The 27,750-nt window shown below is 39.4% G+C and overlaps 1 protein-coding gene across 2 annotated transcripts in view; it reads right to left on the bottom strand.

Annotated features, from left to right (window-relative positions):
• WAC (WW domain containing adaptor with coiled-coil) overlaps nucleotides 1-19,221 on the bottom strand; it is a 2,564,300-nt gene extending 2,545,079 nt beyond the window's left edge. The window contains exons 1-3 of one of the 2 annotated variants that reach the window (XM_044066675.1): nucleotides 19,007-19,221; nucleotides 18,794-18,827; nucleotides 17,801-17,993 (exon numbers count right to left, since the gene is read on the bottom strand). In XM_044066675.1, coding sequence (XP_043922610.1) covers nucleotides 17,801-17,993; nucleotides 18,794-18,827; nucleotides 19,007-19,047 — 268 coding nt within the window. In that variant the 5' untranslated portion in view covers nucleotides 19,048-19,221. The remainder of the gene's footprint in view (nucleotides 1-17,800; nucleotides 17,994-18,793; nucleotides 18,828-19,006) is intronic. The other variant, XM_044066674.1, reaches the window with a different exon arrangement.
• Between the last annotated feature and the right edge of the window lie 8,529 nt (nucleotides 19,222-27,750).

Below are 27,750 nucleotides of genomic sequence, written 5' to 3'. Positions count from 1 at the left end.
AGCCATAGTCCTCCCACATTTGCCTGTACCTCGGAAAAGTATATACCGAACAAGAGTGGTCCCAGGACAGAACCCTGTGGGATGCCACTTGTGACCAGTTTCGAGTCTGACATGGCTCCAGCAACTCTCACTCTGTGGGTTCTGTCTTTGAGCCAGTTGAGACCCATCTTGTGACATGGGGGTTTATATTTAAGCTGGATAGCTTGTCTATGATGCCAGAGTGGGGTATTGTGTCAAATGCCTTTGCAAGGTCCAAATAGGCTGTGTGGACTACTTTCCCTTCATCTATGGCTTTGGTGACCGTTTCAAATAAGTCAACCAGGTTCAAAAGGCAGGATCTGCCCTTGACAAAGCCGAACTGGGTAGGATCTAGTGTCTGTAGGTCCCCAATGTCTTTGTTTACAAGCTCCATGATGATCCTCTCCATAGCCTTGCAGACTAAGCAAGTCAAGCTTATGGGGCGATAGTTTCCAGGGTCCGTAGAGGCTCCACCTTTGTGGAGTGGGACCACTGTTGCTGTACGCCATTCTGTGGGCACATATCCTGTAGCGAGGCTGAGATTGTACAGCTGTTTTATTTGAGGGATTAGTTCCTCTTGTAGTTCATGTAGGACGCAACCTGGGATGCCATCTGGTCCCATGGAAGCAGTGTTTTTTGCTTTGGAGAGGGCAGCCTTCACCTGAGCATCTGAGATGTTTGGGAGGCAGCCCACTGCCGGGATAGATACTTGTTCTTTTGGGGGGGGGGGGGTGGAGAAGTTTGCACTGAACCTGTCTGCCAGGATATTGGCGATGTCTGTGGGTTCAGTGTACTTTTTGTCGTTTAGAATCAACTCAGAACAAGTCTGGGAGTTGCATCCCAGGTTTCTAACATAACTGAAAAAAGCCTTATGATTGTCTTTGGTGTCCTGTGCAATTTTTCTCTCGAAGCTGGCCTTGGGGGATTTTATGAGGGATCGTAATCTTTTGCTAGTACTGATCAGAGATGCCTTCCCTATTAGGGATTTTGCTCCATCATGTAGTAGCTTCCTCCTCCTGTTGTACAGTTTATTTATGGCAGGGGTCCACCAGACTGGACGCCTGCATTTGGATGATTGGGTCTTGGTTTTGTTTGGGATAGCATGATCCATGCATTCCTGGAGATGTCCGTAGAACGCATTTATATAGGATTCTGCAGTTTGGGCTGTAGTTTCCACTGGCCCTGGGGCCTTGAAGGATTCCACTTCGGTTTTGAGAAGTGAGAAGTTCGCTTTTGAGAAGTTTTTCACTGTGGTTTTCTGGGCTGGGGGTGGGGTCGGGATGTGGACATCCAGTGAAATTAATTTATGGTCTGATCTTACCAATGGGGGATATACTTCTGGTGTGGAGCATAGAGTCCCCATGTTGGTAATGATCAGGTCTAGTATGTTGTCCCCTCTTGTGGGAGTGGTGACTAGTTGTTCCATAGCATTTGAGTTTATAATTTCCAGGAATCTTTGGGCTAAGCTGCTGGGGCTTGAGTAGTGCTCCCAGTCAATGTTTGGGTAGTTGAAGTCACCCAATATAATGGTGTTCGGCGAGATCTTCATGTTCTCCAATGTTTTCAGGAAAGCCGAATGGGATTCCCGACTTTGAGAGGGTGGTCTGTAGGATGCTATAAACTGAAAAGCAGTCTTGCCCACTGTTAGTTGCACATGGATGGTCTCCGATACTTCGTGCAATGCCACTAACCTGGAGGTGTGGATATCCTTGATAAATATGGAAACTCCCCCTCCTTTTGTGGTTCGGTCTGGGTTTTGGGGCCGAAAAGCATGATACAAGGTATAGCCTGGTAGTGCTGGGGTGCTCTCTGGAGCCTTGAACCAGGTTTCTGTCACTGCACAGATATCGATGTTCTCCATACTGAGGAGAGCTTGAGCGTGCATCTTGAGGTTAAGACTTCTGGCGTTTAGCAGCATTTCCCTTAGTTTCTTGTTCCTTGTGCTGTCTATGGGGGTGGGTTTGACTTTTGAGCCTTGCCTAAAAAAGGCACTATGGGGGTGGCAAGAGCCTTTGCCAATATCCGAAAGCCCAGTGGTGACCGGTGCAAGCCGTCCCTAGCGAAGCAACGTGGCTTGTTGAGCATGTCATCCCAGGCTGACAGACACTGGATCCCCTTTGAATGACACCAAAATTTTAGCCAATTGTTAAAAATCGATCATTTTGTCTTTGTACTGTGGCATCATTCTAGGTGAGGGTAAGATGCTGCTCATGGTCAGGGTCATACCAGCCTGGGCTACATGATCAGAGAGCTCCTCTAGGTCTCTTTTCATGTAGCTTTTCATGTAGTCCAGGGAGGTAAGTCTCAGGTCATTCACACCAGCATGTACAATGACTGAGTCATATTTGTATTTGCTTTGGAGTGACCCGAGTGCTTGCGTTATGTGTCGAATCCTAGTACCAGGCAGCTCACTGTGACCTTCTCTTTATTCAGCCTGGTGAGCGGGACGTCAGTGTGTCTGACAATAGAGTAACCTATAACAAGAGTATCAGGTGTTATTCAGCCTTAAGGGCTGTGGCTGCTTGGCACACTGACTTTGTGGGTTATGTGTTGTGTGTGTTTTGTTTTGAGGTAGCGTTTGCTTGGATGTCTGCTTTGGAGGTCTCTGTTGCTTAGGTAGGTTTTTATTTAGAACCTCCGTGTATGTTTTTGTGTATTTATGTGTTTGGTTCGCTGATGCGGTGGGACTGTGTGATACTGGAATTGTGTTGTGTGAGGTTACCTTCTCCTCCTGACTGGTTACACCAGTTTTGAGATGAGAGAGCTCAGCCTCCAGTTTGGCTAAATAGTTGCATCTCTCACATATATTTGAACCTGTTTGGAGGAGAGGGTTGTCCGTATACATGAGACAGTGGTAACATTGCCTCAAAATTCCCAGGATTCACCAGCTGGACTGGAGAGGAAACCATTGACTGACCTTTGGACATCCTAGTGTAACAGGGAAACTGAATTTAAGACGGACCAATAGAGGACAGGGTAATCGTAGAGAGTATAAAAGAGTAAGTAGTGCTTATGGTTTAATAGTGCTAACTTGTAGGATTACTTAATTGGACCAGTGAAGGGCCTTACAATGAGAATATGGTGTTTAAATTGAGAGATACAGCAGTTCTAAGGGAAAAAGTGAAGAGCAGACTTTGTGGAGCCAGGAATAGTTTAAACCCAATTAGGCGGCGCTGCCCGTTGTTGCGCTATGCACAAAAACGCGCAAAAGAGGGTTTTAAGAGAGGAAGATGAAGGAGTTTTGGAATTTACCCAAAATGGCCAATAAAACTATAGTTTCAAGTCAGTAACCACTCCCACAGTGGCAGGCAGGCTGCTCAATGTTTTTCACTGCCACTGATCAACAGAGAGACTTTCCTTTAGCCCAAGCAAAAAATGGCCTCACAGAAACTTACAAACAGTTCAAGAACAGCAAGCCTGTAACTGAACTTTTTTAAATCTCAGAAAAGTGGGAAAAAAGCAAGTTTTTTTTGTTTTTTCAGAGATAGCAGAGGTTTACAAGTATCAAGTTATAACAGTGCAGTAAATGACCCCACACAAGAGTGCTAGGCCAAAGACAGATAAAATGCAAGTTTTGAGAAAAAAAACGATTTTAAAAATAAGTGCAAACAGGAAATTCAGTAAACAGCTCTAGGTTGTGCTCTAAATACAGTTACTAATGCAGAAATCAAATTTAACAAGCCAGAAAATGCTCAAAATAGGCGGCTATGTCGTAATCTCCGTTGAAAGGAAGCAACGTTATTCAAAATGCTTTGTGTACTTTGCAGTCAGAAACAGGAGCTGAAACAAAGCTATTTCATTACCTGCTACTGCCATGTTCTGGTCAGAGCCATCTACTTTAGTGTAGACCTGACCTTAGCTATTAGAAAGGTGCTCATCTCCACACTTAGGGCTGTTCAGTCAGATCTCAGGCTACAGCAACATCGAACCAGGATATAATTCAGCCATTTTTTTTAAACCCTTTTGAGTTATCAATTGTTACACAGACAAACTTACATTTATAAAAAAGTAATCAAACTATATTAACAAGTTCACATTTACAAACATTGTAAGACATACAATAAATGGGATGTATAATTTAAGCAACATTACAAAAAATCCTGTCTTCTTTTAGGTACGTACTAGGCTATCTGCCCAAAGGCATTTATAAGCCTAACCAGAACATGTTGGATTTCCCCACCCCCTTATCTAATCTTAGTTCCCTGTGCCTCTGTCCAGCAAAGCCACTGAAGTGATCCCCGGGGTAAACTTTGTTTCCCATCCACTCGTCAAGGTTTCTCTTGAAAAGTGTTAGCGAGGAGCTCTGCCTAATGTAGATTGGAATCTTGTTCCAAAGCATGGGAAGTCTCTGGGACAGGAATCTATCCCTCCAGCATGTCCTATTTATCGTGGTGGTGAGGTTTAGATCCCAAAAGCGTGTGGCTCGGGGAGATAAGGTTTTCTTTAGGTGAAGCATGTCCATCAGTTCTGGGTTGGAAATGGCCTGGTATGTCAGGAGACATTACCTTTGAGTAGGCGGTATGCAACCGTGTACAGCTGAAGTTTCTTCAGTCCAACTGCATAGGGCATCTGTTTGAGGCCAGTGATCCCCTTGGTGAGGTAAGTCTGTGGTCTTTCCAGCTGTTTTATAAGGTACATCCCAATGGGGCATTGTACTCTATGATGGGTCTGATGAGTGAGGAGTAGAGAGGCACAATGACCTCTTTTGATCTGGATGTGAACTCTTGTAATTAGGTGGGCCACATAGGATTTTTCTAACCATTTTGGCAATGTGATCATCAAAAGGAGAGATTACCATCTACTTGGGTCCCCAGATCCCTTATTATGTTTTCTGTATTTAGGGGACTACGACCTATGTGATAGTTTGTGGATACTTTGTTTTTTCCAAAGGGGATGACTATGCACTTTTTGTATTTAGCTTGAGGCCATGACTTTTAAACACCAGGTATCAGTCTCAGTGAGACCCTTTTGGAGGAGAATTATTGCCCTTAGTTTGCAGTAGTCGGGGAACTTGGTCAGCCACAGTCCTCCTGTGCTTGCCTGTACCTCTGAGAAAGTACATGCTGAAGAGGAGGGGTCCTAGGACTGAGCCCTGGGGAACCACACTTGTAACTGGTTTAGAGTCAGACCTAGCTCCCGCAACTCTCACCATGTGGGTTCTGTCCGTCAGCCAGTTGGCAACCCATCTTGTGACGTAGGAGTTCATGTTCAGGCTAGTGAGTTTGTCTATAACACCAGAATGGGGAATGATGCCGAAGGCCTTTGCGAAGTTTAGGTGGGCTGTATGTACCCACCTTTCCCTCTTCTATAGCCTTGGTAACTGTCTCAAAGTCGTCCACCAGGTTTAGGAAGCATGATATGCCCTTAAAGCCAAACTGGGTAAGGTCCAGTGTTTGGAGGTTCCCAGTGTCTCCATTAAGGAGTTCCATGATGATGCGCTCCATAGCTTTGCAAACCAAGCTAGTCAGGCTTATAGGGAGATAGTTCCCGGGGTCTGTTGTGGCTCCACCTTTGTGGAGCGGAACCACCGTTGCAGTGGAGCGGAATAATCGTTGCTGTGCGCCACTCTATGGGTACATAGCCTGTGGAGAGTGAGTTTGAACAGTGTGTTTAGGTGAGGGGTTAGTTTTAAACCTCACTCATCCTCCAAATTTTCTGCAGGTGTTTTTCCCAGAATTTCCATTTTTTTCTATGTAATTTACTCTTACCATTTTCCTAAAAATTCCACTTCCTGTTACAATATTCACCATTTCAAGTAAAGTTGGTTTAGATTTTGATTTCCATTTCCAGCAACTGCTTTTTTGGCAGCTACCAGAATTAAACTTAGTGAGGCCTTACTATGTCCAGGTAATTCAGATCCTGTATCCCAGCTCAGAAACAAAAAAATAATTTCCTTAGTTGCACTCATCTGCTCAACTCATTACACTCAAGAAACAGAAGTTCCCAGTTACCTCTTTCTTCCCTATCACAACTTTCACATTTGCCATCTTCTTCCACTTCTTTCGACTTTTCCCAGTTAGGGGGTCGCCACAACGGATCACCTGTCCACTCATGATTGGCAGCAGAGTTTTACAGTGTCGATCTGCCAGCTTAACAGAGGAAAACATCTTCGAGGTCTGCCTGAATTATATATGCAAACACTTCCAGGCAAAAATCCTAACTCTTCTACACTTTATTGCATATTTCAGAGCCCTACACATGTCCTCCCATCACTCTTCCTAATCTTTTCTGGCATCCAATCGCTATAGTTATCATGCAATATTTTTATATGTTCAAATAACCAGGAACCAAAGCACGAACTTTAATTGTACAACACTGAGATCGTGAAACCAGAACAACCAACACTACCACTGAATACTCCTCCACAATATGTTTATTGTTGTTTAAGCGCTTTCGTCAAGGTTGCATCAATGACTTCATCAGAAACACTTCACAAAACTTTACAAAGGTTAAAAAGCATCACATGTTAAAAGACAACCAATCAATAACTACTCAATTAAATGAAGTTTAATTAAAGTCACAGGCCTCAGTGCTGTAAAGCAAGTGTCAAAACACATATACAAATAAATGTTGTAAACGGACATATTTATCAAAATAAAAAAATAGATAAAAAATTAAACAAATAAACATACTTCGTGACTTTAGTTTAAGAATGCTACTAACAGATACATCATCATTCAACCCAGGGGCAGTGTATGCATTTCATTTAACTTGCCAAATAAGCTCCTTGTACAAGTTTCCAAGGACCCCCATGAAGGTCTTTCCTTACCAAGTTAATACCCAAAAACATAAAATGATGGTCAGGAAACTTAGATAACTGCTTAGCCAGGGTGTTAGTTTTCCTCATATCTAAGGTATGTTCATAAATCCGTTCGCGAAACAGTCTCTCGGTCTTACAGATATAAAAGCTGGAACACTTTTCACAAACTGCAGTATAAACTATACCAGAAGTGTTGAAGTCAGTGAAAAAGAGGCTTAATACTAATGTTGTTTAACTTTATGTTATCACATACTTAAGTACAATGCCTACAATTCCCACATTTAAATGTACCTGGTTTTCTACTAGGTCGTACAGAATTAGAAGCACTTTCCAGATGCAGTTTTGAAAATATTCAAATTTTTCTCCAGAATTGCTTTTAAAAATACTCTGCCCTGGCATCAAACCATTAAAAATGCACTTTCAAACTCTTTATCCACACCTCCTTTCTTTCTAAAACAAAATGTCCTTCACCCTTTCATCTTCAATTCTTAAAGGTTAAAACCACTCCTCACCCTTTCATCTTCAATTCTTAAAGATTGAAACCACCCCTCACTCCTTTTTGCCTCAACTTCCTGTTGAACCTGTAATCAGGATAAAGAAAATGGTGCCACAACGCTATGGACAACAGAACAAGAGAACTGGGAATTTTTACACAGTACAGCAGGAGGAAACCGGCACAATTCAGCAAGCGGAGGTGAGTTGGTCTGTATTCTCCACTTCAACGCCTACCACTGGATTTTTATATTTTTTTCAAATAACTCTAGTCTGACAGCTTGCAACGGTAGGGGAAAGGGGCATTGTTGTTGTTAGACTTGTACCCTACTTAGTGTTACATATGATGGTACAATAGAAAGGCAGGGAGGAACGTGTACATCACAACAAGCAGAGGTGAGTTCTATTTTTTCTACCTCCATGGACAACTGTGACTATTGATTTTAATGTACTTTCACCTAATTTTGAGGAGACTTGTTGTGATTTTCACACTGGCAGAGGAACGAGGCTCTGGCTACACGCCTGGTGCCACTGATAGCGTTTACAAAGTGGTAATGAATTTGCAAATGACTTGTGGAGATTCCTTCGCTAGACTTGAATGTTAACATTTTGGATACGGATGCCGCAGCGGTTAAAGACAATGTAGGCAGAACTTCTATTTGCTTTGAACCTTTAATGTTGTGTTTGAATTACTTGAACATTGAAACTATGGATAGTGTTGGAAATGACAGTTTCTTAATGTTGATGTTTTAAACACTGACTGCAACAGTATTAGAGATGGTTAGTCACCCAAATGTTAATACTACCATGCATGGTAGTGTTTATAGACCGGATTATGTCAACAGTTAATGATTTCAATTTAATGACAATGTTTTACTCCTTATTACTTCTAATTCTAGGGGCGACTAAAGTCTACAGTTTTTGTGGCTACACTGTAGGGATGGAACAAGATAATTTGTTTCCAAGGGCTTTAACTTTGTTCCTGGAATGCTTACAACCATTGAAAGATGTTTGATTTTAAAGTTTGAGGAAACAATTTGAAAATGTATTCTAAGGATACATCGATGAAACATGATTTAAACATCATGAAGAGAAGCAGCACTTTTAACCCCCCCCCACTCGCACTACCCCTGACACTTTTTGAAAAAAAAAAAAAAATGCGAGTTTGACATTAGAACCTTGTGGCATCAACACAAACCCAGTATTGATTCAAACTTGTCTTTACCAGAATTTAGACTATTAAAGATGTTGGCCAATAATAAAAGTATCAGGGTGATGAAACCCGATAAGGGAGGTGGGGTGGTAGTTATGGATAACGTTTCATATTTGGATAAGAGGCATGGTTTTAGTGATTACTACGAGGAAACATTAACTGTATCAACATTTCCTACTCAAAGATAAACTTGACCTTGCAAGATCTATTAGACGAGGGGCAGATAAATTATGTTCTTACACTGTCAGTACCCAGTGGTTCCTTCCATCTTTGGACTGCCTAAAATCCACAAGGATCTTAATGATCCTTCAATGAGACCTATAGTTAATGCCGTTAAGTCCAAAACACACCCAATAGCCAAGTACATTGATGTTAAACTGAAGAAAGTATTAGGATGGGTGGTTTCACATATGTTGCGACTCTTGGGATTTTTTTTTTTGAAATTAAGAAAGGCTAAATTTGTTAAAGAATTAGCATTCGCAACAATTGAGGTTATTAATTTATTCAATGTAATCCCCCATAATGCTGGATTACAGTGGTTTCTTTCTGAATCCACTCAGTTAAGTGACACTGAGGCAAGTGTTCTTGTTACCCTAATGGAGTTGGTCTTAAAAACACAATTTTGTTTAACTTGATGGTCAATACTTTTTGCAAAGGAAAGGTGTTGCGATGGGAGCAGCTTGTGCCCCCATTTTTGCAAACATTAATGTTTTACTGGGAATTTCTTTTTGAACAATTCACACCTCCCCCTTGGGAATTTTTATTTAAAAAGGTACCTGGATGATAGTTTTATTATTTGGAAATCTTCATCCAGTGAATTTGAAATGTTTGTTTCCCAGTTAAATAGCACAAAAAAAAAAAAAAAAAAAAAAAACAAAAGAAGGTAATGTTCACCCACTCCTTCCATGAAGAGAAAATCCATTATTTGGATGTGGAGGTTACCAAAGGAGGTTAATTTGGGTAGATACAGCAGTAACCTTTATAGGAAACCTACCTACTGTAACAGCATCTTGCACTTCACGAGTAACCATCCCGTGCACCAAAAGAGAGCTGTTATTAAAAGGTCAGTTTGTGAGATTGTTCATCAGACACCCATCTTGCCAAACATATCAAAGTCAACCGGCATGTTTAGTAGACATGTTCATTACCAGGAGGTATCCTGTTTGTATGATACACAAAGTTCAACAGAAAGTTGAGGCAAAAAGGAGTGAGGGGTGGTTTCAACCTTTGTTGAGACTTGAAGATAAAAAGGTGAAGGACATTTGTTTTAGAAACAAAGGAGATGTGAATAAAGAGTTTCTCAGTGCATTTTTAACAGTTTATGATGCCAGGGCAGAGTATTTCAAAACAATTCTGGAGAAAAATTGGAATATTTTTGGTTGTTTTGATGGTCACATTGACATTTTGGGTGGGTACAGGTCCACAGAGTTTATACAAAATGAAAGTCCATCAAACAGTAAGTACTTCTAATTCTGTACGACCCAATAGAAAACCAGGTACATTTAAATGTGGGAATTGAAGGCAGTGTACTTTTTTGAAAGTATGTGATAGAGTTAAACAACATTAGTATTAAGCCTCTTTTCCACTTTGACTGCAACACTTCTGGTATAGTTTATACTGCAGTTTTGTGAAAAATGTACCAGCTATTATATCGGTAAGACCCAGAGAAGACTTCGCGAACAGATTTATGAACATAACATTATTTTTCCTGATATCTAAGTTAACAACGTCCTGGCTAAGCACGTCTCTACATTTCCTGACCATCATTTTACATTTTTGGGTACGGACTTGGTAAGGAAAGACCTTCATAAGGGTCCTTGGAAACTTGTGTTAGAGTACAAGGAGCTTCTTTGGCAAGTTAAATTAAATGCATACATAATCATTCAACCCAGGGGCAGTGCATCTATTACTAGCATTCTTAAACTAAAGTCTCTAGAAGTCTACGTTTGTTTTTCATTTTTATCCATTTTTATTTTGATAAATATGTCTCGATTTACATTTATTTATGCGTGCATATGTGTTTAAGACACTTGTTTTACAGCAATGAGGCTTGAGACTTTAAAAACTTCATTTGAGTAGTTATTGATTGGTTGCCTTTTACCATGTGATGCTTTTTGAAAAGCTTTTTAATCTGTGAAAGTTTTGTGAACCGTTTCTGATTAAGTCATTGATGCAACCTTGACGAAAGCGCTTAAACATTGTGGAGGAATATTCAGTGGTAGTGTTGGTTGTGCTGGTTTCATGATTTCAGTCTTGTGCAATTGTTTCAATATTTTATATGGCCTACTATGGGGGGGGGGGGGGGTTGACCCAAAAAGCAGTTCTTAAGGAGTGTGCAACAGCCACAGGTTCAAGTAATCTTTAAAAACTCTGCAAATGTCTGAAAACAAATGCCTCAGCGAATACAACTGTACAAACTTGCATTTAACTTTAGTACACAAGGACTTGGGTACCCAAAAGTCCAGCTAAGAACAGACACAGACTTTGGGTTGGCAAAATGTTAACTAAAACACCAGCAACATTTAAAGCAGCAAATCATGACTATAATGGAATTATGATAAGCAAGTTTGAAAGCACTTAACATTTCTTGAACTAACTATACATTCTACAACCATGAAATAAAAATGGCATACAGCATTACCACAAAATAGAAAAAAGGTTTTCTATAAACACACACACACACACACTTTCTGCAGATAAACCCTTCGCCACACCTACCCAGAACACCTAGCCTTTCAAAATCCGTAGTCCAATTCTCAGAGTTGCCTTTCAAATCTGGAACTATTTTATCATCATTACACACATCCCATGCACTCCTTAATCCTACCACTGTTTCAGCCTCTATTACAGACTCTGGCAAGGTATGCTAGATAAACCTGTAACCATTGTGTAAAGAAATCAAAACATTTCCACAAATTTGCCTTCCCCTGTGCACCCACAGAACATCGTCACTATGGGAAGCTGCTGTGTTCTCATTGTACCCACCAAACAATAGCAAAGGCAGCACAGACAGCAAATTTCCTCTTCTCTTCACTAGGTTGGGGGGGGGGGGTCAAAGATAAAACTGGCATTTGATCCCAATATCTTTTACCATGTTGAGTTATAGCTTATTAGGCTGCCAAGTGGCACTGAAATACTCAATACTTTCCTCAACTTCCATATAGGATTATGTCCTTTTTAACATACTCAAAGCACCGTTTTTGCTAAATGTGCTACCACAAGGATAAAAATAAGTCCTAGTAATCTCTTCACACTGCTTCATTACCATCAGCAAAAAATGGCTCTTTTGCCCATGACGACACTCTGGAAAGCTATCTTTCTTCGCCCTTTTGGGCAAGTACACCAAGGTTAAGATGCTTCAAAACAAAGTGCAGAGAACTATGCAATTTAGGACAAATAAAATCCACAATTTACACATACTATATATGCGTTTTAACCATATAGACACCCACCTCAAAAGCATAAGCAGGTGCACATATACACACAAGCGGACATGTACCGAGACATGCTCAAGTATTACTGCATACCAGAGCAGAACACTGTTCAGAAATGACCAACTGCAGGCTTAGCCCACGATGTAAGTTACAAAAAAGAGCCCTGTAAACTGGTAGTGTTTGCATCAATGTTGCTATCACATAAATACAAAACCACATTTTAATACCAAAATGCACACACCATTGACAAACACATTAGTTCTGAATTGTGGTAGCAGTACTATACTGAAAGGTGTAGAACAGATGGCTACTGTGTTTAGAATTTTAGTGGGCTACTATGCTCTGTACTGCAACACAATTTTCCTTTAAAACAACAAAACTGGTGGAAATTGTGGTCGAAATCCTGTGTATGTGGGTATTTTTGTGATATCTGGTGGGAAGGATTGACAAAGTTTTGATACAAAACAGAGCAGCTGCTGACAGAACAAGAGCCTTGTTGCAGTGGCCTGGGGAGTTGGAACAAAGCTGGACCCTTTATTCATCCCTCATCAGGCCCATCACAGAATACAATGCCCCCTTTGGGATGTACCTTACCCAACACCTGCAGCAATTAGAAAGACCCCAAAAGTACCTCACCAGGAGGATCAAGGGACTCAGATGCCATATGCTGCTCGGTTAAAAAAAACTCCAGCTCTACTCAGTTGCATACCGCCTACTTCGAGGCAATCTATGCCTGACATATAAAGCTATGTCCAACTAAGAATTAATGGACATGCTCCACCTCAGTAAAACTAAATCCCTTAGAGCCACGTGCTCGAGGGACTTGAACCTCAGCACAGAAATAAATAGAACATGCTGGAGGGACAGATTCATAACCCAGAGGCTCCCTTCGCTCTGGAATAAAATTCCAATTCATGTTAGGCAGAGCACCTCACTAACTCTCTTCAAGAAGAATCTTGATGAGTGGATGGGGGATCGTAGGTTTGTCCCGGGGATTACTTCCGTGTCACTATTAGACAGAGGCACAGTAAACTAAACTTTAAAAAAGGGCACAGTATACTCAAATCAAGGGGTGGCGTAAGCCAAACACAAATCGGGCTAGGCTTATAAATGCCCCAGGGCAGATAGCCTAGTATGAACCTATGGACAGGCTCCCAATATCATTAAGTGGGCATAGATTTAGAGTCACACAGTGAGTGGTGAAGGGGCTTCCTAGTGAAATAATTAGTAAGCCTAGGTATGTTCCACCTAGAAGACAAAGCCAGACAGCTTTAAAGACTCTAAAGCAATGATGCTCGGGGGGGGGGTAGTTTAGCTGTACAGACTTTGTTGCAAATGGGTTAGAAACAGTGGCAAATGATGGCAAGCCATATTCAAACTGTCCAAATATTTTTTTTCCTAGTGCCATTCTGGCAGGTGGGTACAGAAATTCAGGAAGCTTCTGTGGCCAATAAAGGAAACAAGTCAATTTTATGCTGAAATGGTCTTTTATTTGGAGCATTTAAGTAGTCTTTTTTTTTGCACTTTACTAATATTTTAAGTAGCCTTTTTTGCACTTTGTTTACTAATATTAAGAGAGCAGAAGCAAGCATTAACACCCGATTGAGTGGTGGCATTTTGTGAGAGAGCAGAGACAATTTCAACTCTGAAGGACCTGTTTGTTATAAAAAGTCACTAAATGGCAAGTGAAATAATTCCGATATCAATAAAATCAGACAAGCTGGGATGATCACCTGTACTGAATGTTCAGGTTAAGTCACCAAAAGATAGCTCCAGTTACGTACATTGCTTATAGCCATGTTAAGCAAAAAAGTCAAAACTAGTCAATGTCCAGAGTCATTGTATGTGTACTTTATATATTAAAAAAAAAAAAAAAAAAAAAAAAAAAAACCAGCATGGATTCTGGTCAAGTATCCAATCTTTTTGCAGTATGTGACAAAATTTGTTGAAGAATTTACTCAGAATTCTGCCTACAGTAGGAAGTTTCAATATTGGACAGTAGCGATTAGTAGTGTTGGGGGTCATCTTTTTTTGGATAATTTGGTGAATGTAGATAGAGGATAAAGATGTGATTTGAACAGAACTTCGACAAACTGTTTGCTACTTCAACATTCTTGGATCAGTAGGCGAGTGCTCCTGCATTAGACATTACAACTGCCCAATGCACTATGGAGATCTCCAATACATTAGCTGGTCCTGTGCAAGCAAGACTCCAGTGCGAGAAATCTCTCAGACTCCAGTCACAGCACACCAAAGCACTACAGGGATCCCCAGCATAGAAGTGTTTGTACACAGGAGAAAAATTATATAGACGGAAACCACTGACACAAATAGAAAAGTTACACAATAAAAAAATGCCAATACTCGGAACAGGTCACACACACAAAACTTCAGAGCTTCTAAGTTAGAGATATCAAAATAACTGCATTTATTTTTGTTTCTCTTTTACACAAGGTTTGGTTTTCTGGACTGCAGACGTGCAGAGAGCAATTAAGGACCATCGTTTTTAAGAACAAAATCTAAGCAATGGAATATCTAGCTTCCTGTGAACACAACTTTAAGGAGTGCAAACCAAACAAAAAAAATTACAGTCTATAGTTTCACACCAACTAGACTGCCTACCAGATACTCCAATGAAAACAAAACAATATAAAGGAAAACACATATGCTAGCATAATTTGAATTCGGAAGGTCAGAAACGTTAACAGAACTGACTTTTCTTCTACCAACAGGCAGCATGTTGGAAAATCAGGAATGTGAAAATACATCTTGAGAGACTGCCTGATGTGCAGTCCTTCAAAGTAATCCAGTCATAACCAACCTAAAAAAAGTTAATATAAAAGTTTGTTATTCATATCTTGTGTGTAAAATATTCCCAAGAGCATCCACTGAACTGCTGCTATGCTACCACATACATCAAAAAGGCAATCAGTTCTGAGAAGGCTCAAAAATCACAAATGTCAACTTGACATACTTCAGCAATTACAACATTTGTATATAGATACTCTTTTAAAACTATCCGAGACATGCCATGTATTGGTGTGACCTACACTTACTGCCAAGATCCAAAACTGGTTCAGTCCACCTGCCCAGTCATCACAGGATATGTATGCTGCACTATGACCTAGGTCATAACCCAAGGTCTAAAGTGTCAGGTAGCCCCCCAGCCCAGTTAATTTAAAATTATTTAACAAAAAACAGCATTCTGTCTTTCTGAAGCTTTACAATGTCCTCTTTGTACTCTTCACCCCCCCCCAAATAATGAGAACCAAAGAATCAGGCTGTAATGGGGGGGGGGTGTTACTGGCCTCCAGACAGGCAGACGAATTTTGAGCAGAGCATCACCTTCTTATGCACAAAAAGTATACAGTACTGCATAACTGTCAAACTTCCAAATGCCTTATAAAACTAACATTTTCTGAACTCTAACTAGCCCCTATTCTGATAATAATTGAATGCACCTTAGTCTCAGTTACTACTGATGCACAGAGATTGTTAAGCTCCATGAAACAGCTTTCTTACATAATTCTTCCCCATCTACAGTATTACATAATGCTTCCCTATCTACAGTAATGTCCACCCAACGCAAACATTTTTAACTCAAGCTACATACCATTAATGTTATACTACTGTTCCAGTGTCTAGTGCATCTTAACTGGTTAAACAAATATTTTACTTCAGAATAGTGCACATATTGTTGACGAGCCACATTTAGTTTATACATTTTCCAGTGGTTACATAGCCTAGCTTTTTCTGGCAAGAAATAGCATGCAGAATGTTAGTTCCGTCACTTCTCTGCATTTGCAGAATGCAATCATTTCCTACACAACCTTTTGTTGAAGTAACATTTCTGTCAGACAAGTTTAATACTCATGTTAGTTGAGTTCTTCACTTACTACAGAACTTGGATGTAGTGCCAGACGCAAGACAAGTGAGTCATCTACTACATGCACATCTGTACACAGTATGACATTAGCAGGTTTTTATTTTCTTCAGCTTCACTGTTATCAATTTGCAAGGAAGTGCATTTGTAACATGCTTTCACTGTTAGAACTCAGCTAGCATTTTGCCTTTCTTGAAGGTGAAACTATAGTCATTTGGCTGAAAAGGGAAATCACTACATTCCATCCTACCCCTCCATGATTTGGGACTGTCTGCCTCCTCACATTAAAGACATCTTCTCATACCCCAATTTGTGTTCACAGCTAAAACAGCACCTGCAAAAAATCAAGCAACCTACAAATGCCTCACTTCAGAAGGTATCACGCTTTACTTCATTTGGACCAAGCAGAAATACTTTCCAGTTCTCCTTTCAGGTATATACAACATGTAACACTTTCGTAGTCCACACCCCTTTTTCCGTTTTTCTCTCTCTCTCAATATATACATATTGGTAATTGCAGTACAAAATCAGCATAAAATACAGTGTGTGTGTGTGTGTGTGTATTACCAACCAATTTCATTTTGTAGAATGTCACTTTCCCTGGGGAGAGACTAAAATTGGTAATTTGTGATCTGCCCTGGCCAACAAATACAAATTAAAATAAAATGACTAAGCTTCTAAAATGGAGACAGATTGCTAAAAATATGCATTTTCTTGAAATGTATACTACACACCACTGTTCCAATTGTTCCATCATCCTATAGAGTGCTATCCACCAAGTACACCTCATCCAGTAACCATGTGACGAAAATCTTTTAACACTGCACATTTACACTCAGACAGGAAAAAAAAAAGTGAATAATGCATGTGTGGCACTCTCTCTCTCTCTCTCTCATAAGCCACCAGGATACAGTGGTTTTGTCTATTAACATACTCCACTCCCATCTAAATCTTGGCTTGCACTTATTCACTCACTTGTACAAAAGTATACATGCAAAATAAACAAGATCATGCATGGAGTCACTCCTATACAGCTAGAAACACACTGCAAAAGATATGCATTTAACTGAAGTGTATTTCACACTCTAATATTGATGGCCATGGAGTCACACACACACACACACACACACACACACACACACACACACACACACACACACACACACACACTCACTCAAGTAAACACATTAAATTGCATAAAAACACAAGCTATTACATTTCAAACTTTAGTAAACCCCAACATACAAACACAAATACCACTTAAGAATGGAAGCATTTAATGCAACTAAATCATTAGCACTTATTTTCAGAAAATATTAAAAGGGCAAGTATGGTATGCCTGTACAAAAAACACTGAAATTTTGATTTCTGTAGCCAACGCCTTAGCTCTTAATCACAGAGCTTGTTTTCCTGATGATTACACTGTTTAAATTATGACCTATTACCTGAAGAATCAAGGTTTTAAGTGCACAATAATAAGATGCGTCAAGAACATAGGAGATGACGGAAAACACCAAGTCCAAGAAAACTTAACATCATAGCATTATACTCGATAAATAAAACTATTGGTAAACTTCTGCCATAAAGCAAGTTATGTTTGAGAGACTCAGTAGTTTAAGATATGAAAATTTCCATCAATACTATTAAACACCATCAAGAGACAGCATCTTTCAGCACATGCTAAGTGAGCAAATAGTAATCTACAAAAGTAACATTACTACTAAACATGCAGCTGCAGTGCTACCTTAAAGTCAAACCATCTCTGGCCTGCCACTCTACTCAACAAGCAAACAAATGAATAATACCACAAATAAACCACTGTATACTACACTATTCTGAATACATATGAAAATCCTATTTATACTCGCATAATAAAGCGGGAATTGTAAACATTAACTAAAACCTCAAAACACAAAATTTACATTTCACAAACTACTAAATATTGACATTATACTATTTACTAAGAGCTGCCTATACAACAACAGTACTTAACAACTTACCACCTTCTTGCTCTCGGACTCTGTGAACATGAGCAGCCTTGGACTTGCCATGACCAACACTATCAGTATACTTGCTTTCAGGGCTATCAGATCGCCGCATTTTATTTGGTGGAGAAGGATCTGCACCGTCACGGGTCTTCTCGTGTCGAGGTTCAACACTAGTAGAATGAATCTTTGATGGGTATTTAAGATTCTATTAAGGGAAAACAAAATCATGACTACTACAAAACACAGACATTTTCTTTAAAGTACAGACTAAGATCACATGATAGGGCAGTGAACTGTAAACAAACTACTGTAAACACTCCACTTTCATTATCCTGGCTGTATAATAGCACAAATATGAATGATACACTTTGTTTTACACCTCTGAAATAAAATCTGCAAAACAAGTACAACAAAACAGTAAATTTAGGACTTCCCCATCACAAAGTTTATTGTGACACCCAAAGCAGCTAAAATTATTCTAACACACAACTGCAGCAAAATAAAATTGTAACACTCAACACTGTAGGAAAAAAAAGACTTATATTACAGAACTTTCAGTACACTACAAAAGCTCTAAAAACACAAACATTAAAAGCAAACTAGTATGCTTTAAACTGAGCAGATAATTTTAAACTATTAAGAAAAATAACTACAGCACGCAATAGTTAATACTCAAGATACTACATACCCATTATATCGGTATACATTCAACTGTAGCTAAACAAACTGTTTTTAAATTGATTCTTATGACAAGTACAGCATACTAACATAAAGTACAGTAACTATATACAGACTAACATTTATTATACTGTTAAAACTGTGGGAAACAATACATAGCCTAAATCATGGTCTTTACGTGTTAACCTAAGGTATGACTTTTGAAGTCTGCCTTCAAATATAAGCTTAGAATGAGTGCTTCCCGTTTTAATTTGCTGCACTGAGGCCTACTGCAGTTCCCAAAGCCTACGTTAAAGTAGCCCCTTTAATGTTATGTATATGGAATACCTGATAGGGCTGAGAATCCCTTCTTTCGTGACACCTGCAAAACATGAAACAAAACAATTACAATTCTACTAGACGCTCATGGAAGCAGGAGAACAAGTTTACTGAAACACTAATAACGCAGGAATCGCTTCCTTAAGTTTCTACTTATTTTGGTTTACAACAAAAATGGCGGATTTGTCAAACAGAAGGAAAACATATAATGCGATATTTTACCCATCACTGAGTCTCGGTTGTTTCCTTGCATACATTACCATCAATGCCCTGTGTGTGTGGAGAGGACGTGAAGTGTAAATCAATAAATGTGACCCTATGTGACAATTTCTAACAGTTAAAGAATTCAGGTATCTCACTAAAAACAGCGCTCACGATCCATCTCCCATTTGCACACACCGAAGTATATGACAACGAAAGTAGCCGAGCTCAGGGCAGTGCAGCCCCTCCTCCAAGCTGCTTCAGACACATCCGGGAAACTAAAGGGCGGAGTTAAGCTTTATTCAGTGCAGTCATAGTTATAACGGGGATGTGTTAGGGAAGAGTTTGCTTGTTGGTTTGTAGGAAGTTCTATATATTTTTATATATATAGTAGTAAGAAGTATTCTTTTTGTGGTGGTTTATCGTATAATCAAGCTGGTTTTGTTTTGATGTTACTAACATTAGTTCAGTAGTATAAAACTACTTGGAGAAAGTTGGCTCCGATTAGTAGCGTTGGAGTTTTGTCGTTAGAGTTTATTAACTTGTTCGTGTAGCTTTATTTAGGAATGATTTTTGTTTTGAGCAGCATTCCCGTTGGTATCTGTTCTAGTATTTAATTGCTGTATGCGCTTATATTTGTCTAGTAATTCGGAATAATCGCTGTTTGAGCGTGTTGTAAACGCCGACAATCTGTTACTTTAAACTATTTTCTTTGCTGAAAGCGAATTATTTATGTACTTTTGCAATCTATATCTTTACGAGTGTTTGAATAGAAAATTGTTTAGTACGTTTAGAATGTATAATGTTTGTAGGTGGTATTTGGAAACAAAATAAAGCAATATATGTATTTGGATATGTTTTACGTTTAATTGGCTCCTAGTGTGTATGTGGGGTGGTGGATAGCGTTGGGTGAAGAAGTTAATATCGTTTTCTTTTAGGCTACGTGTGTACTTTTTAGTGCTCTTTGCATATTGATGTTGGGTGTAGTTGGTATTCTTTGTAGACTGAACTTTATTGTGAACGGAAATAGTTTGTTTTTTTGCATCGAGTGAAAATCGGCGTAATGGCTGATCTGGCAGAAAGGTGTCCGTGGACGCTTCCCTTGTTTTAAATCTGAAGTGGCTTAATTCAGATAGCAAGAAAATTTAAATGTATTTGTTACTGGGTGTTTTAACATATGTGTTGCTTTTTATCTCTGGCTATGTAATATAGACAGGCTGAAGTATGAGTACGCAAGTAAGAATAATGCAATGGGTTTGCTTTAAGGTATTCCTCACGGTGCAAGGGTTTGAGTCTCCATTCTGGTGTGTTAATTCGCTTTTTCTATAATTGTCTTACTGCATGTCCTTTTTTTGTGGTTTATTTTAATAGTTTGATTTTTCTGTATGTAACTTAATTTTTGTTTTCTGTATGTTTGTGTCCGGTTGTGGTTGAAAGGGTTCAAGAGTGACAAATTTTAATAAATACAATATAAACATGGGGTAGGGAATAAAACAAAACTTTTCTCATCGAGGCAGCAACATGTGCCAACCCCATATCTCTTGGTTTTTTTTTTCCTGGCTATTGACAAGTATCACAAAATATAGTGGAGAATGGAAGCTTAGTGTGTTTTGTTTTGTTGTTGACCAAAAATTCGGTCATCATGACCAACTTATCTTAAGAACCGATGCTGATTTTATGTTAAATACCCTTTCTCCATGTTTAGGCTGCAGTCTTGAAATGTAAATGATTCAGTCATACTGATGTAAACTTGTGCTATTTAAGTGATTTTTCTTTACTCCTAGATTAAACATTTCTCCATTTATGTTGAGTACATTAAGTATAGGCGATTTGCTTGTAAAAGGTATAAATAATGTGCTCCTGATCAGCCCTGTTTCTCAAGGGTGTAGATTACCTTGCCAGTTTGTGTGTCTTTACCTAGTATAGACTACCAAGTTGTGTAAGATGCACCAATTGTGTAGTGGAGAAATGGGTTCATAATTTGTTTACTTAAAAGTTGCTTATTGTTTCTCTAGAACTGCTAGTTTTAAGATTTCTAAATGTAGGAAGCTAACACCTTTTACAGTGGTAGAATATGGGATGTGGTACCAGACTTTTCTTGCTTAGCAAACATTTCGCTGCTAGAGTTTTTTGGACTTTGTTTATGGAGAGTGTCACTTAAGTAGAGAGCAAAGAAGATATTAAAGTAAGAATAAAATGTCAAATGACACAAGATCGAGTAATGATATGAAGTAATAGAAGTGTTAGCAGGATATGCAGTTAAAGCTGAAGTTCTGAAAGGACAATGGTGGCTTAATTTAAGAAACATTTTGTATTACTCCTATATTTTAGTAGTACTAAGTAACAACCTAAGCCTGTTTTAGTAAACATTCTGTTTTAAACTCCATGTTGGGGAAAATAAAACTGCTTTGTAAATATGCATCAAGATGTGGGTAGATCTGATGCAGGTACTTCTCTTCAAATGCATGGTTATAGACTAAAGATTCCTGGTGACTTGCAAAAAATGACATGGATTTGGTATATTGGCAGTGGCAGAGGTAACTTTCTTGGTTTTCCACTTTTATGTAAAGCAGGTGTTTTAACAGATGAGATCCCTTACTGAGGAAAGGAGAGTAATGGTACTAATTAAGATGGAAGCCAGTATTCAGTAGTCTGCCTTTGTTGCATGTAACTATTAAAAGTGAAGGACAGATCGCCTTGAGGCCTCATCTCTGTAACCTGTCTCCTACAATGGAGAGGCAGTGTGTCCGGTATATAACTAGTCTTAATGTTCTTCTGACGGATCTCTTGCACATCCACAAGATAAACATCCCCAGAAACACTAGATCCAAGGGACCTGAAATTTGCCTATGTCTGTCCAGCATGTTTTGTCTCACTTGATCCCTGTACTATGGAATAAAAGCTCCCCATGTTCATGAAAGAGTTCATCCGTGACCCTGTGCAAGTGAAACCTTGATCATTGGTGAGGAAACTAGTTACACTCACCACCTGGCTCCCTGTCTTTCTGATTGACAGATGTCAACAGTAAGCAAACTAATCCCCAACTGACTTAACACTTGCACCCACTCCTTAGCTGACATTTTACTAACCTACCTCACAATGTATATGTCCAAGAAACACCCAGACAAAACTTGGTTGGGTTACATAGTTGAGCTTGTAAAGGCTAAGGTGGTTAGCCTGGTGTAAACCTACAAGTGTCTTGGGTGTTTGTAATGCATCTGATAACGAATTCAAGCAATGGCAGGAGTAATTTTGTTGGGGAAGGTTAAGGATGATAGATTATCCCAATTGATGAGAAGCACGTGCAAAGCAGTGAGGATGGGAGGCAAGATTTCCAAGGTTGCTTTAAAGCCAGGAGTGTCTGTGTATTTGTATGTAGTTCATAAAACGGCAAAGGTTTGTTTATAGGGCAGTTTTCACATTACCATAATGCTGTAGTGTGCCCCCCCCCCCCCGAAGCATCTGTGACTGTCCCAACTCAGATCCCCCCTTGCAGAATTGGTAGTTTCGTCTGGCATGTATGTTTAAGGTAAGTAGTTCTTTTAATGTGTGCTAGTTTAAACAAAGTTTGCTCAAAAATGTTAAAAATAGTTGCAATATTTCATGTTGCTGTTTGACAATGTTAAGTGCCTCAAGCTTTGGAAGAATGGTGGTAAGCACTTAAATGGGCTAGTTTTGTGTTTCCATTGTTTGTACTGTGAGGTCATTTGAAGTAAAACAAGGGAAATGGTGTCATAATTGTAGTGTATGTTGTGGAACGAGATTTTTATAATAGTTCATTGGGTAAAAGATTTATTGTAGAGAATATGTATGTTTATCATATGTCAAGTGTAAGCATCATTCTGTATGTAGTGCTAAATTACACGAGTGGAACTTACAGGCATAATTTGAGACTTTAAATGACCTCAGTTGCTAACACATCTGTAGGACATGCCTTTTAACTACTTTCAGTTTAGACTGCAGTGCAAGTTTTAGTGATGGAATTTTTATATAGCTATTCTTAAGTTCCCCCGCTTAATGAACACCAGAACAAAATGGAGCAGCATTGCTGAATGCTTTTATTGCTCCCACTCAACACTGTTCATCTGCCTGAAGGATGCAGCTTGTGTATTTAATTTTTGGCTACTACATAGAGGATGTGGTTTGAGGATAAGATGACATTTGTATCTAGGTGTACTTTATGGAGTTTGCTGGAACAATGTCATTACTAATATGTAATGGTCACTTTTTTCTTGGAGCACTAGTTTAATGCATTTTTGCATTGGTGCATGTTACAGTTGGAAGAATCTTTTTTAACTGGGTAGAAGACTTGAGTTATACAGAAGAACCATTTTTGGGCGCACTGATGTTATTACATTGCTTATAGATGCCTGTAGATTTGCAGTAATTCAGACATCCCCCTTTCAGCTGTTAATAAAAATTGTGGTAGTGTACAGAAGTTATAGTGGTGGCAAATAACATTTTCAGTGGTTATACATTAATACCAGGCCTGTAACTGGTCACTGTTAAATACACGATTCTTTTACTGAGTTTTAAACTCTGGAAACGTATCCAAATATAAACAGGATACAAGCAGATATCCTAATTCACAATGTGATACAAGGTAGTTTTTGAGGTCCCCTTTTAAATGGGGGTAGTGAGGTTTCCTTGGGTAATGGTGGTAGATTCCAGATTTTACCAGTCGAGTTGGCTAATAGAGCATCGCCTGCAGAGTTGGTAGATTTTGGATCAGTATCATTAGTTTATTGGATCGTAGTGGCCTGTGGGGCACTATGGGGGTTGAGAATAATTTTAAGGGCAGGGGTGTTTTCCGGTTGGAGTATTTTATGTGCTACTATAAGCTGGTTGAACTGCAGAAGGGTAGGAAATTCTAGCCATCCTAAAGCTTTTGGGTTCTGGCAATTAGGAGTCCTAAAAGCCATGCCAGTAGCGAGTCTGGCTATGTGATTGTAACAGCCTGATAATTTATTGAGGTCTGTTTTTAGATGGGTTGGTGAGTACAGAAGAGGCATACAATAAGAGTAGAGAGGAGGTGGGATCTTGCAATGGCTGCCCTAGCAAGAGGGGTGAGTAAAGGTTTGGCTCTGTACAGGGAGCTAAGTTTTTTGTTGACTGACTCGAGTGTGATTTTACATGCGTATCAAATTTAAGGTTGTTTATTACACCTAGAAGCTTGGTGTTGTCATCTGGGGAGACAATGGTGGTGTTAGATTTAATGTTGAAGGGTGGATAAATCCTGTGGTTAGGGTAGAAAGTAGCAGCTTGGTTTTGTTAGGCTTTAGAAGCATGTGGCGATTAGCTAGCCAGGTTTCTATAGTGCTGAACGTAGTCTGGGTTAGGGACAATAATTGTTGGAGAGGAGGTAGTGTATCAGTAAGTCATCTGCATGTTGGGTGCAAGTGGCTCTTGGGATGGTTGTGTGTAGATCATTGATAAAGATTGAGAAGAAAGGGACCTAGTATGGAGCCCTGTGGGACTCCTAGTATTAGAGGGAGTTGGGATGACGGCTTGTTCTGTCATAAGGCAGCATGCTGTCTACCGTTTAGGTAGGAGTGAAACCATTGTATTGTCTGGGTCTAAACCGATGGTATGCAGGGTATTGAGCAGTCGCTGGTTGACCATGTCGAAGGCTTTCGAAAAATCTAGGAAGAGTGCTGAGGATAGTTTGTTACAATAGATGATATTAGAGAAAGATAGAGCAGTGGTGGTACTGTGGAATGGCCTAAACAAAAGGCAAAAGAGTTTGAGTAACATTTCTTATATTGACCAGATTCTTTCTTCTGGGTGAGAAGGGTTTGTGAATCAACCCACATAGCATTTGTTTGATTGCTGCATTGTTAGCCTGTCTTGTGTACTAAGTGTTTTGGGTCTGATGCAAATGCAGGCGTCTGTGCTACTGCAGACCCAATTCTGACAAGTTTTTAGCCATGTATATGCCTATTTGGGGCAGGAGGGTGGAATAATGATGCTAACCACTAGTTCTGTTGGAGGGGGGTTGCATCTTGGGGGAAACCCAATGCCTGTGCATCCTCGAGACCAGGCAACTCATGATCTTTCACTTAGATTATAGGAGGAAGGCAGTCATATTTGCATTGGTCCCTCTCGAGAGGTAGGGAGTTTAATAGGTGGAGGAAAGGTGGCTCCTGGCTTCACACATGCAGCTCACTAATGGGTTGCTAAATATAACTCGCAAGTTACTGATTTTTGGTTTACTTCCAAGGAGTTAAGAGCCCACAGAGAAAAAGGTTATGCTGGAGATGCCTGTAAGGAGATGGGGGATTCCAAGTGTTGGACAAGTATGAAAGCCAGGAGAACTCTCTCACGCCAGTAGAAGTAAAGGAAATGCTGTGTGTGGGTTAAGGGGTGTCTTTAAAAACTTACCTAGTTATTGGCTGCTTCAGTAACTTTAAAAGTAGAACTGTCATCCTCAGTTCATCTTGGTACTACTAATGTACTGTTGGACTATGTTCATCTTATCAAAGGTTTTGATATAGCAGTCTCGAGTTCTGGTTCATGGAGCTTTATTGGTGGGCTCCCTCTGCATGTATATAAAGGTTTGTTGCAACACATCAAACTTGGGCTGGGTAGAAACAACCTAAAGGCACCAAATTGTGAATATATAAAGGTAAGTGGACTTGATTTGGGTTGTGTGTGAGCAGCTGACCAGAGATTTTTCAAGTATGTCTTGCAGTATCTGTATGCCCAGTTGCAAACCCTATTGTGTCTACTAATTTCCTACACTGAACTGTTCTATTTCTGGTGTGGTGAACTGTTAACCACAATCCAAGAGGAAAACAAATTTGTGAATTGCAATTTTAAACTGGCTAAAAAGCTTGTGCAAGTTACGGTAGCAACTAGTGCTGGCCAGTGTAGCTGTAGACCTCGTACTGTAGTAATTAACTAGTGAGAGCCACCTGTGTATTTTGATTTATTTAAAAAAAATGGAACATTTATAAACTGAACTCTTGTTAATACTCCAATTTGTATTAATAAATGGTCTATACTTCGTAGTGACTCATTGATAAAAATATTAATGCAGATTTGTTGTAAATAACTTTGTAGGAGTGGTACATTTGGTACTTGGTTCAACCAGTGACTTGTTTGTTTACCCAACAAACTAAGAATATCCAATTTTTACACGGGTCTACGCTTCATTAAAATGTATTGTGTAAGCGTGCTATAGAATGTAGATATTAAGTTTTTTATTGTTTTTATTTTACATTTGTTACATTTGTTGACCGGGATAGTCCGACTGGATGCATGTCCATTTTCACCGGAGGCCCGGGGAGAAAAGCTGCAAGGGTAAGCAGATACAGCATTATATAATATCAGCATTACATATTACAAACAGATTATTTACAGAGATTACATAAGTAAGCAAGTTAAACAAGTTCCACAGGTTAGTTAGTCCTGAGCGCAAGTCAGGATTAAACTAAATTGCACAGTAAACTGGCTAACAGATTTTTACACATTCGAGTTAGCCAGGCTTGATACATTGACATAGCCAGTTAAGTGACAAATGTTTGAGTCTAGTTTTAAATTGACCTAAGGTGGAAAGTAAGGTAATATCAGCTGGAAGTGAGTTCCAGGATCTACTTAGAGTTTGCAAAGAGAATCACCGGCTGTGTTATTAATTTTGCTAGTCTGAATTAGTAGTTTGTTAGATGATCGAAGCGGTCTAGGATTGTTATAGGGGATGATAATATTTTTAAGTGCAGGGGTATTGTCCGGATTATAGAGGATTTTGTAGGCCATAATCAGTTGGTTATACTGGATTAGGCTAGGTAGTTCAAGCCAACCAAGCTGATTTAGATTGATGCAATGATGTGTCCTAAAAGGCAGCCCAGTGGCAAACCTGGCAATGTGGTTGTAGCAAATTGAGAGTTTATGGATAGTCTTGTTCAAATTCGAGAGTAGAGGGGATGCATACAGAAGGGTTGAAAGAAGGTGAGAGCGAGCTATGGCAATTTTAGCTGGAGGGGTTAGGAAGTCTTTTATTCTGTAAAGTGACCCTAGTTTTTTATTGATGGTTTTGATAGTTTGGTTAACATGTAGGTCAAATTTGAGATGATTGTCCGACACCTAATAGTTTTGTAGATGGGTCAGGGGAGACTATTGTGCCATCATTTGATTTTATGGTCAAGGTGAAAGCGGTAGACCTACGTGTTTTCATATAGAAAGTTTGGACCCTTGAAGGTAGAGATTGCAGTGGCAACTTGGAATTTTGAGTTTAGGTGGCATTTGAGGCACTAAACTGGTATACCACCCGGCCTCAGTGAAAATGCCTTTAAAATGAGGAATGATGGTCGTGTTATGTTTACATTTTTTTACTTCATAAACAGTTGCGCTATTAATGCTGGGGGAGTTGTAAATGTATAAATATCATTCTGAACAGAGTGGTATTGACCTAATTAAGTCTGGATTATTGTAGATTAAAGCTTTGATTATTGGCACAGATAGTTCCATCATTTCTAGCACTTCTGTTATCACTATGACACTGGTGATATTGAGAATATGATGCTGTAAGTGGGCAAGAGTGAATATACTTGCAACCCTTTTAAAAAATGAGCAGCGCAAAGAAGTAAATGATTACTTATTGGTGCCATAACTTTCTAGGGCAATAGTAACAAAGTTGGCAAACAGTCAGTGGTTGGGTCATGTGAGTTGGACAGAAGAATATTGGTTAAACTTTACGGGCCAGCCGTAATGAGAACCACTGTTCCTTGTCCAGAGTAGCAGAGAAACTTGCATCTGGATGCACATCC

Source organism: Protopterus annectens, chromosome 3.part1, assembly GCF_019279795.1.
Source record: "Protopterus annectens isolate FY-2018-M chromosome 3.part1, PAN1.0, whole genome shotgun sequence".
Classification (NCBI taxonomy): Eukaryota; Metazoa; Chordata; order Ceratodontiformes; family Protopteridae; genus Protopterus; species Protopterus annectens.
The sequence above is the reverse complement of the archived record's forward strand: the minus strand, read 5'-3'. Positions and strand labels throughout refer to the sequence as shown.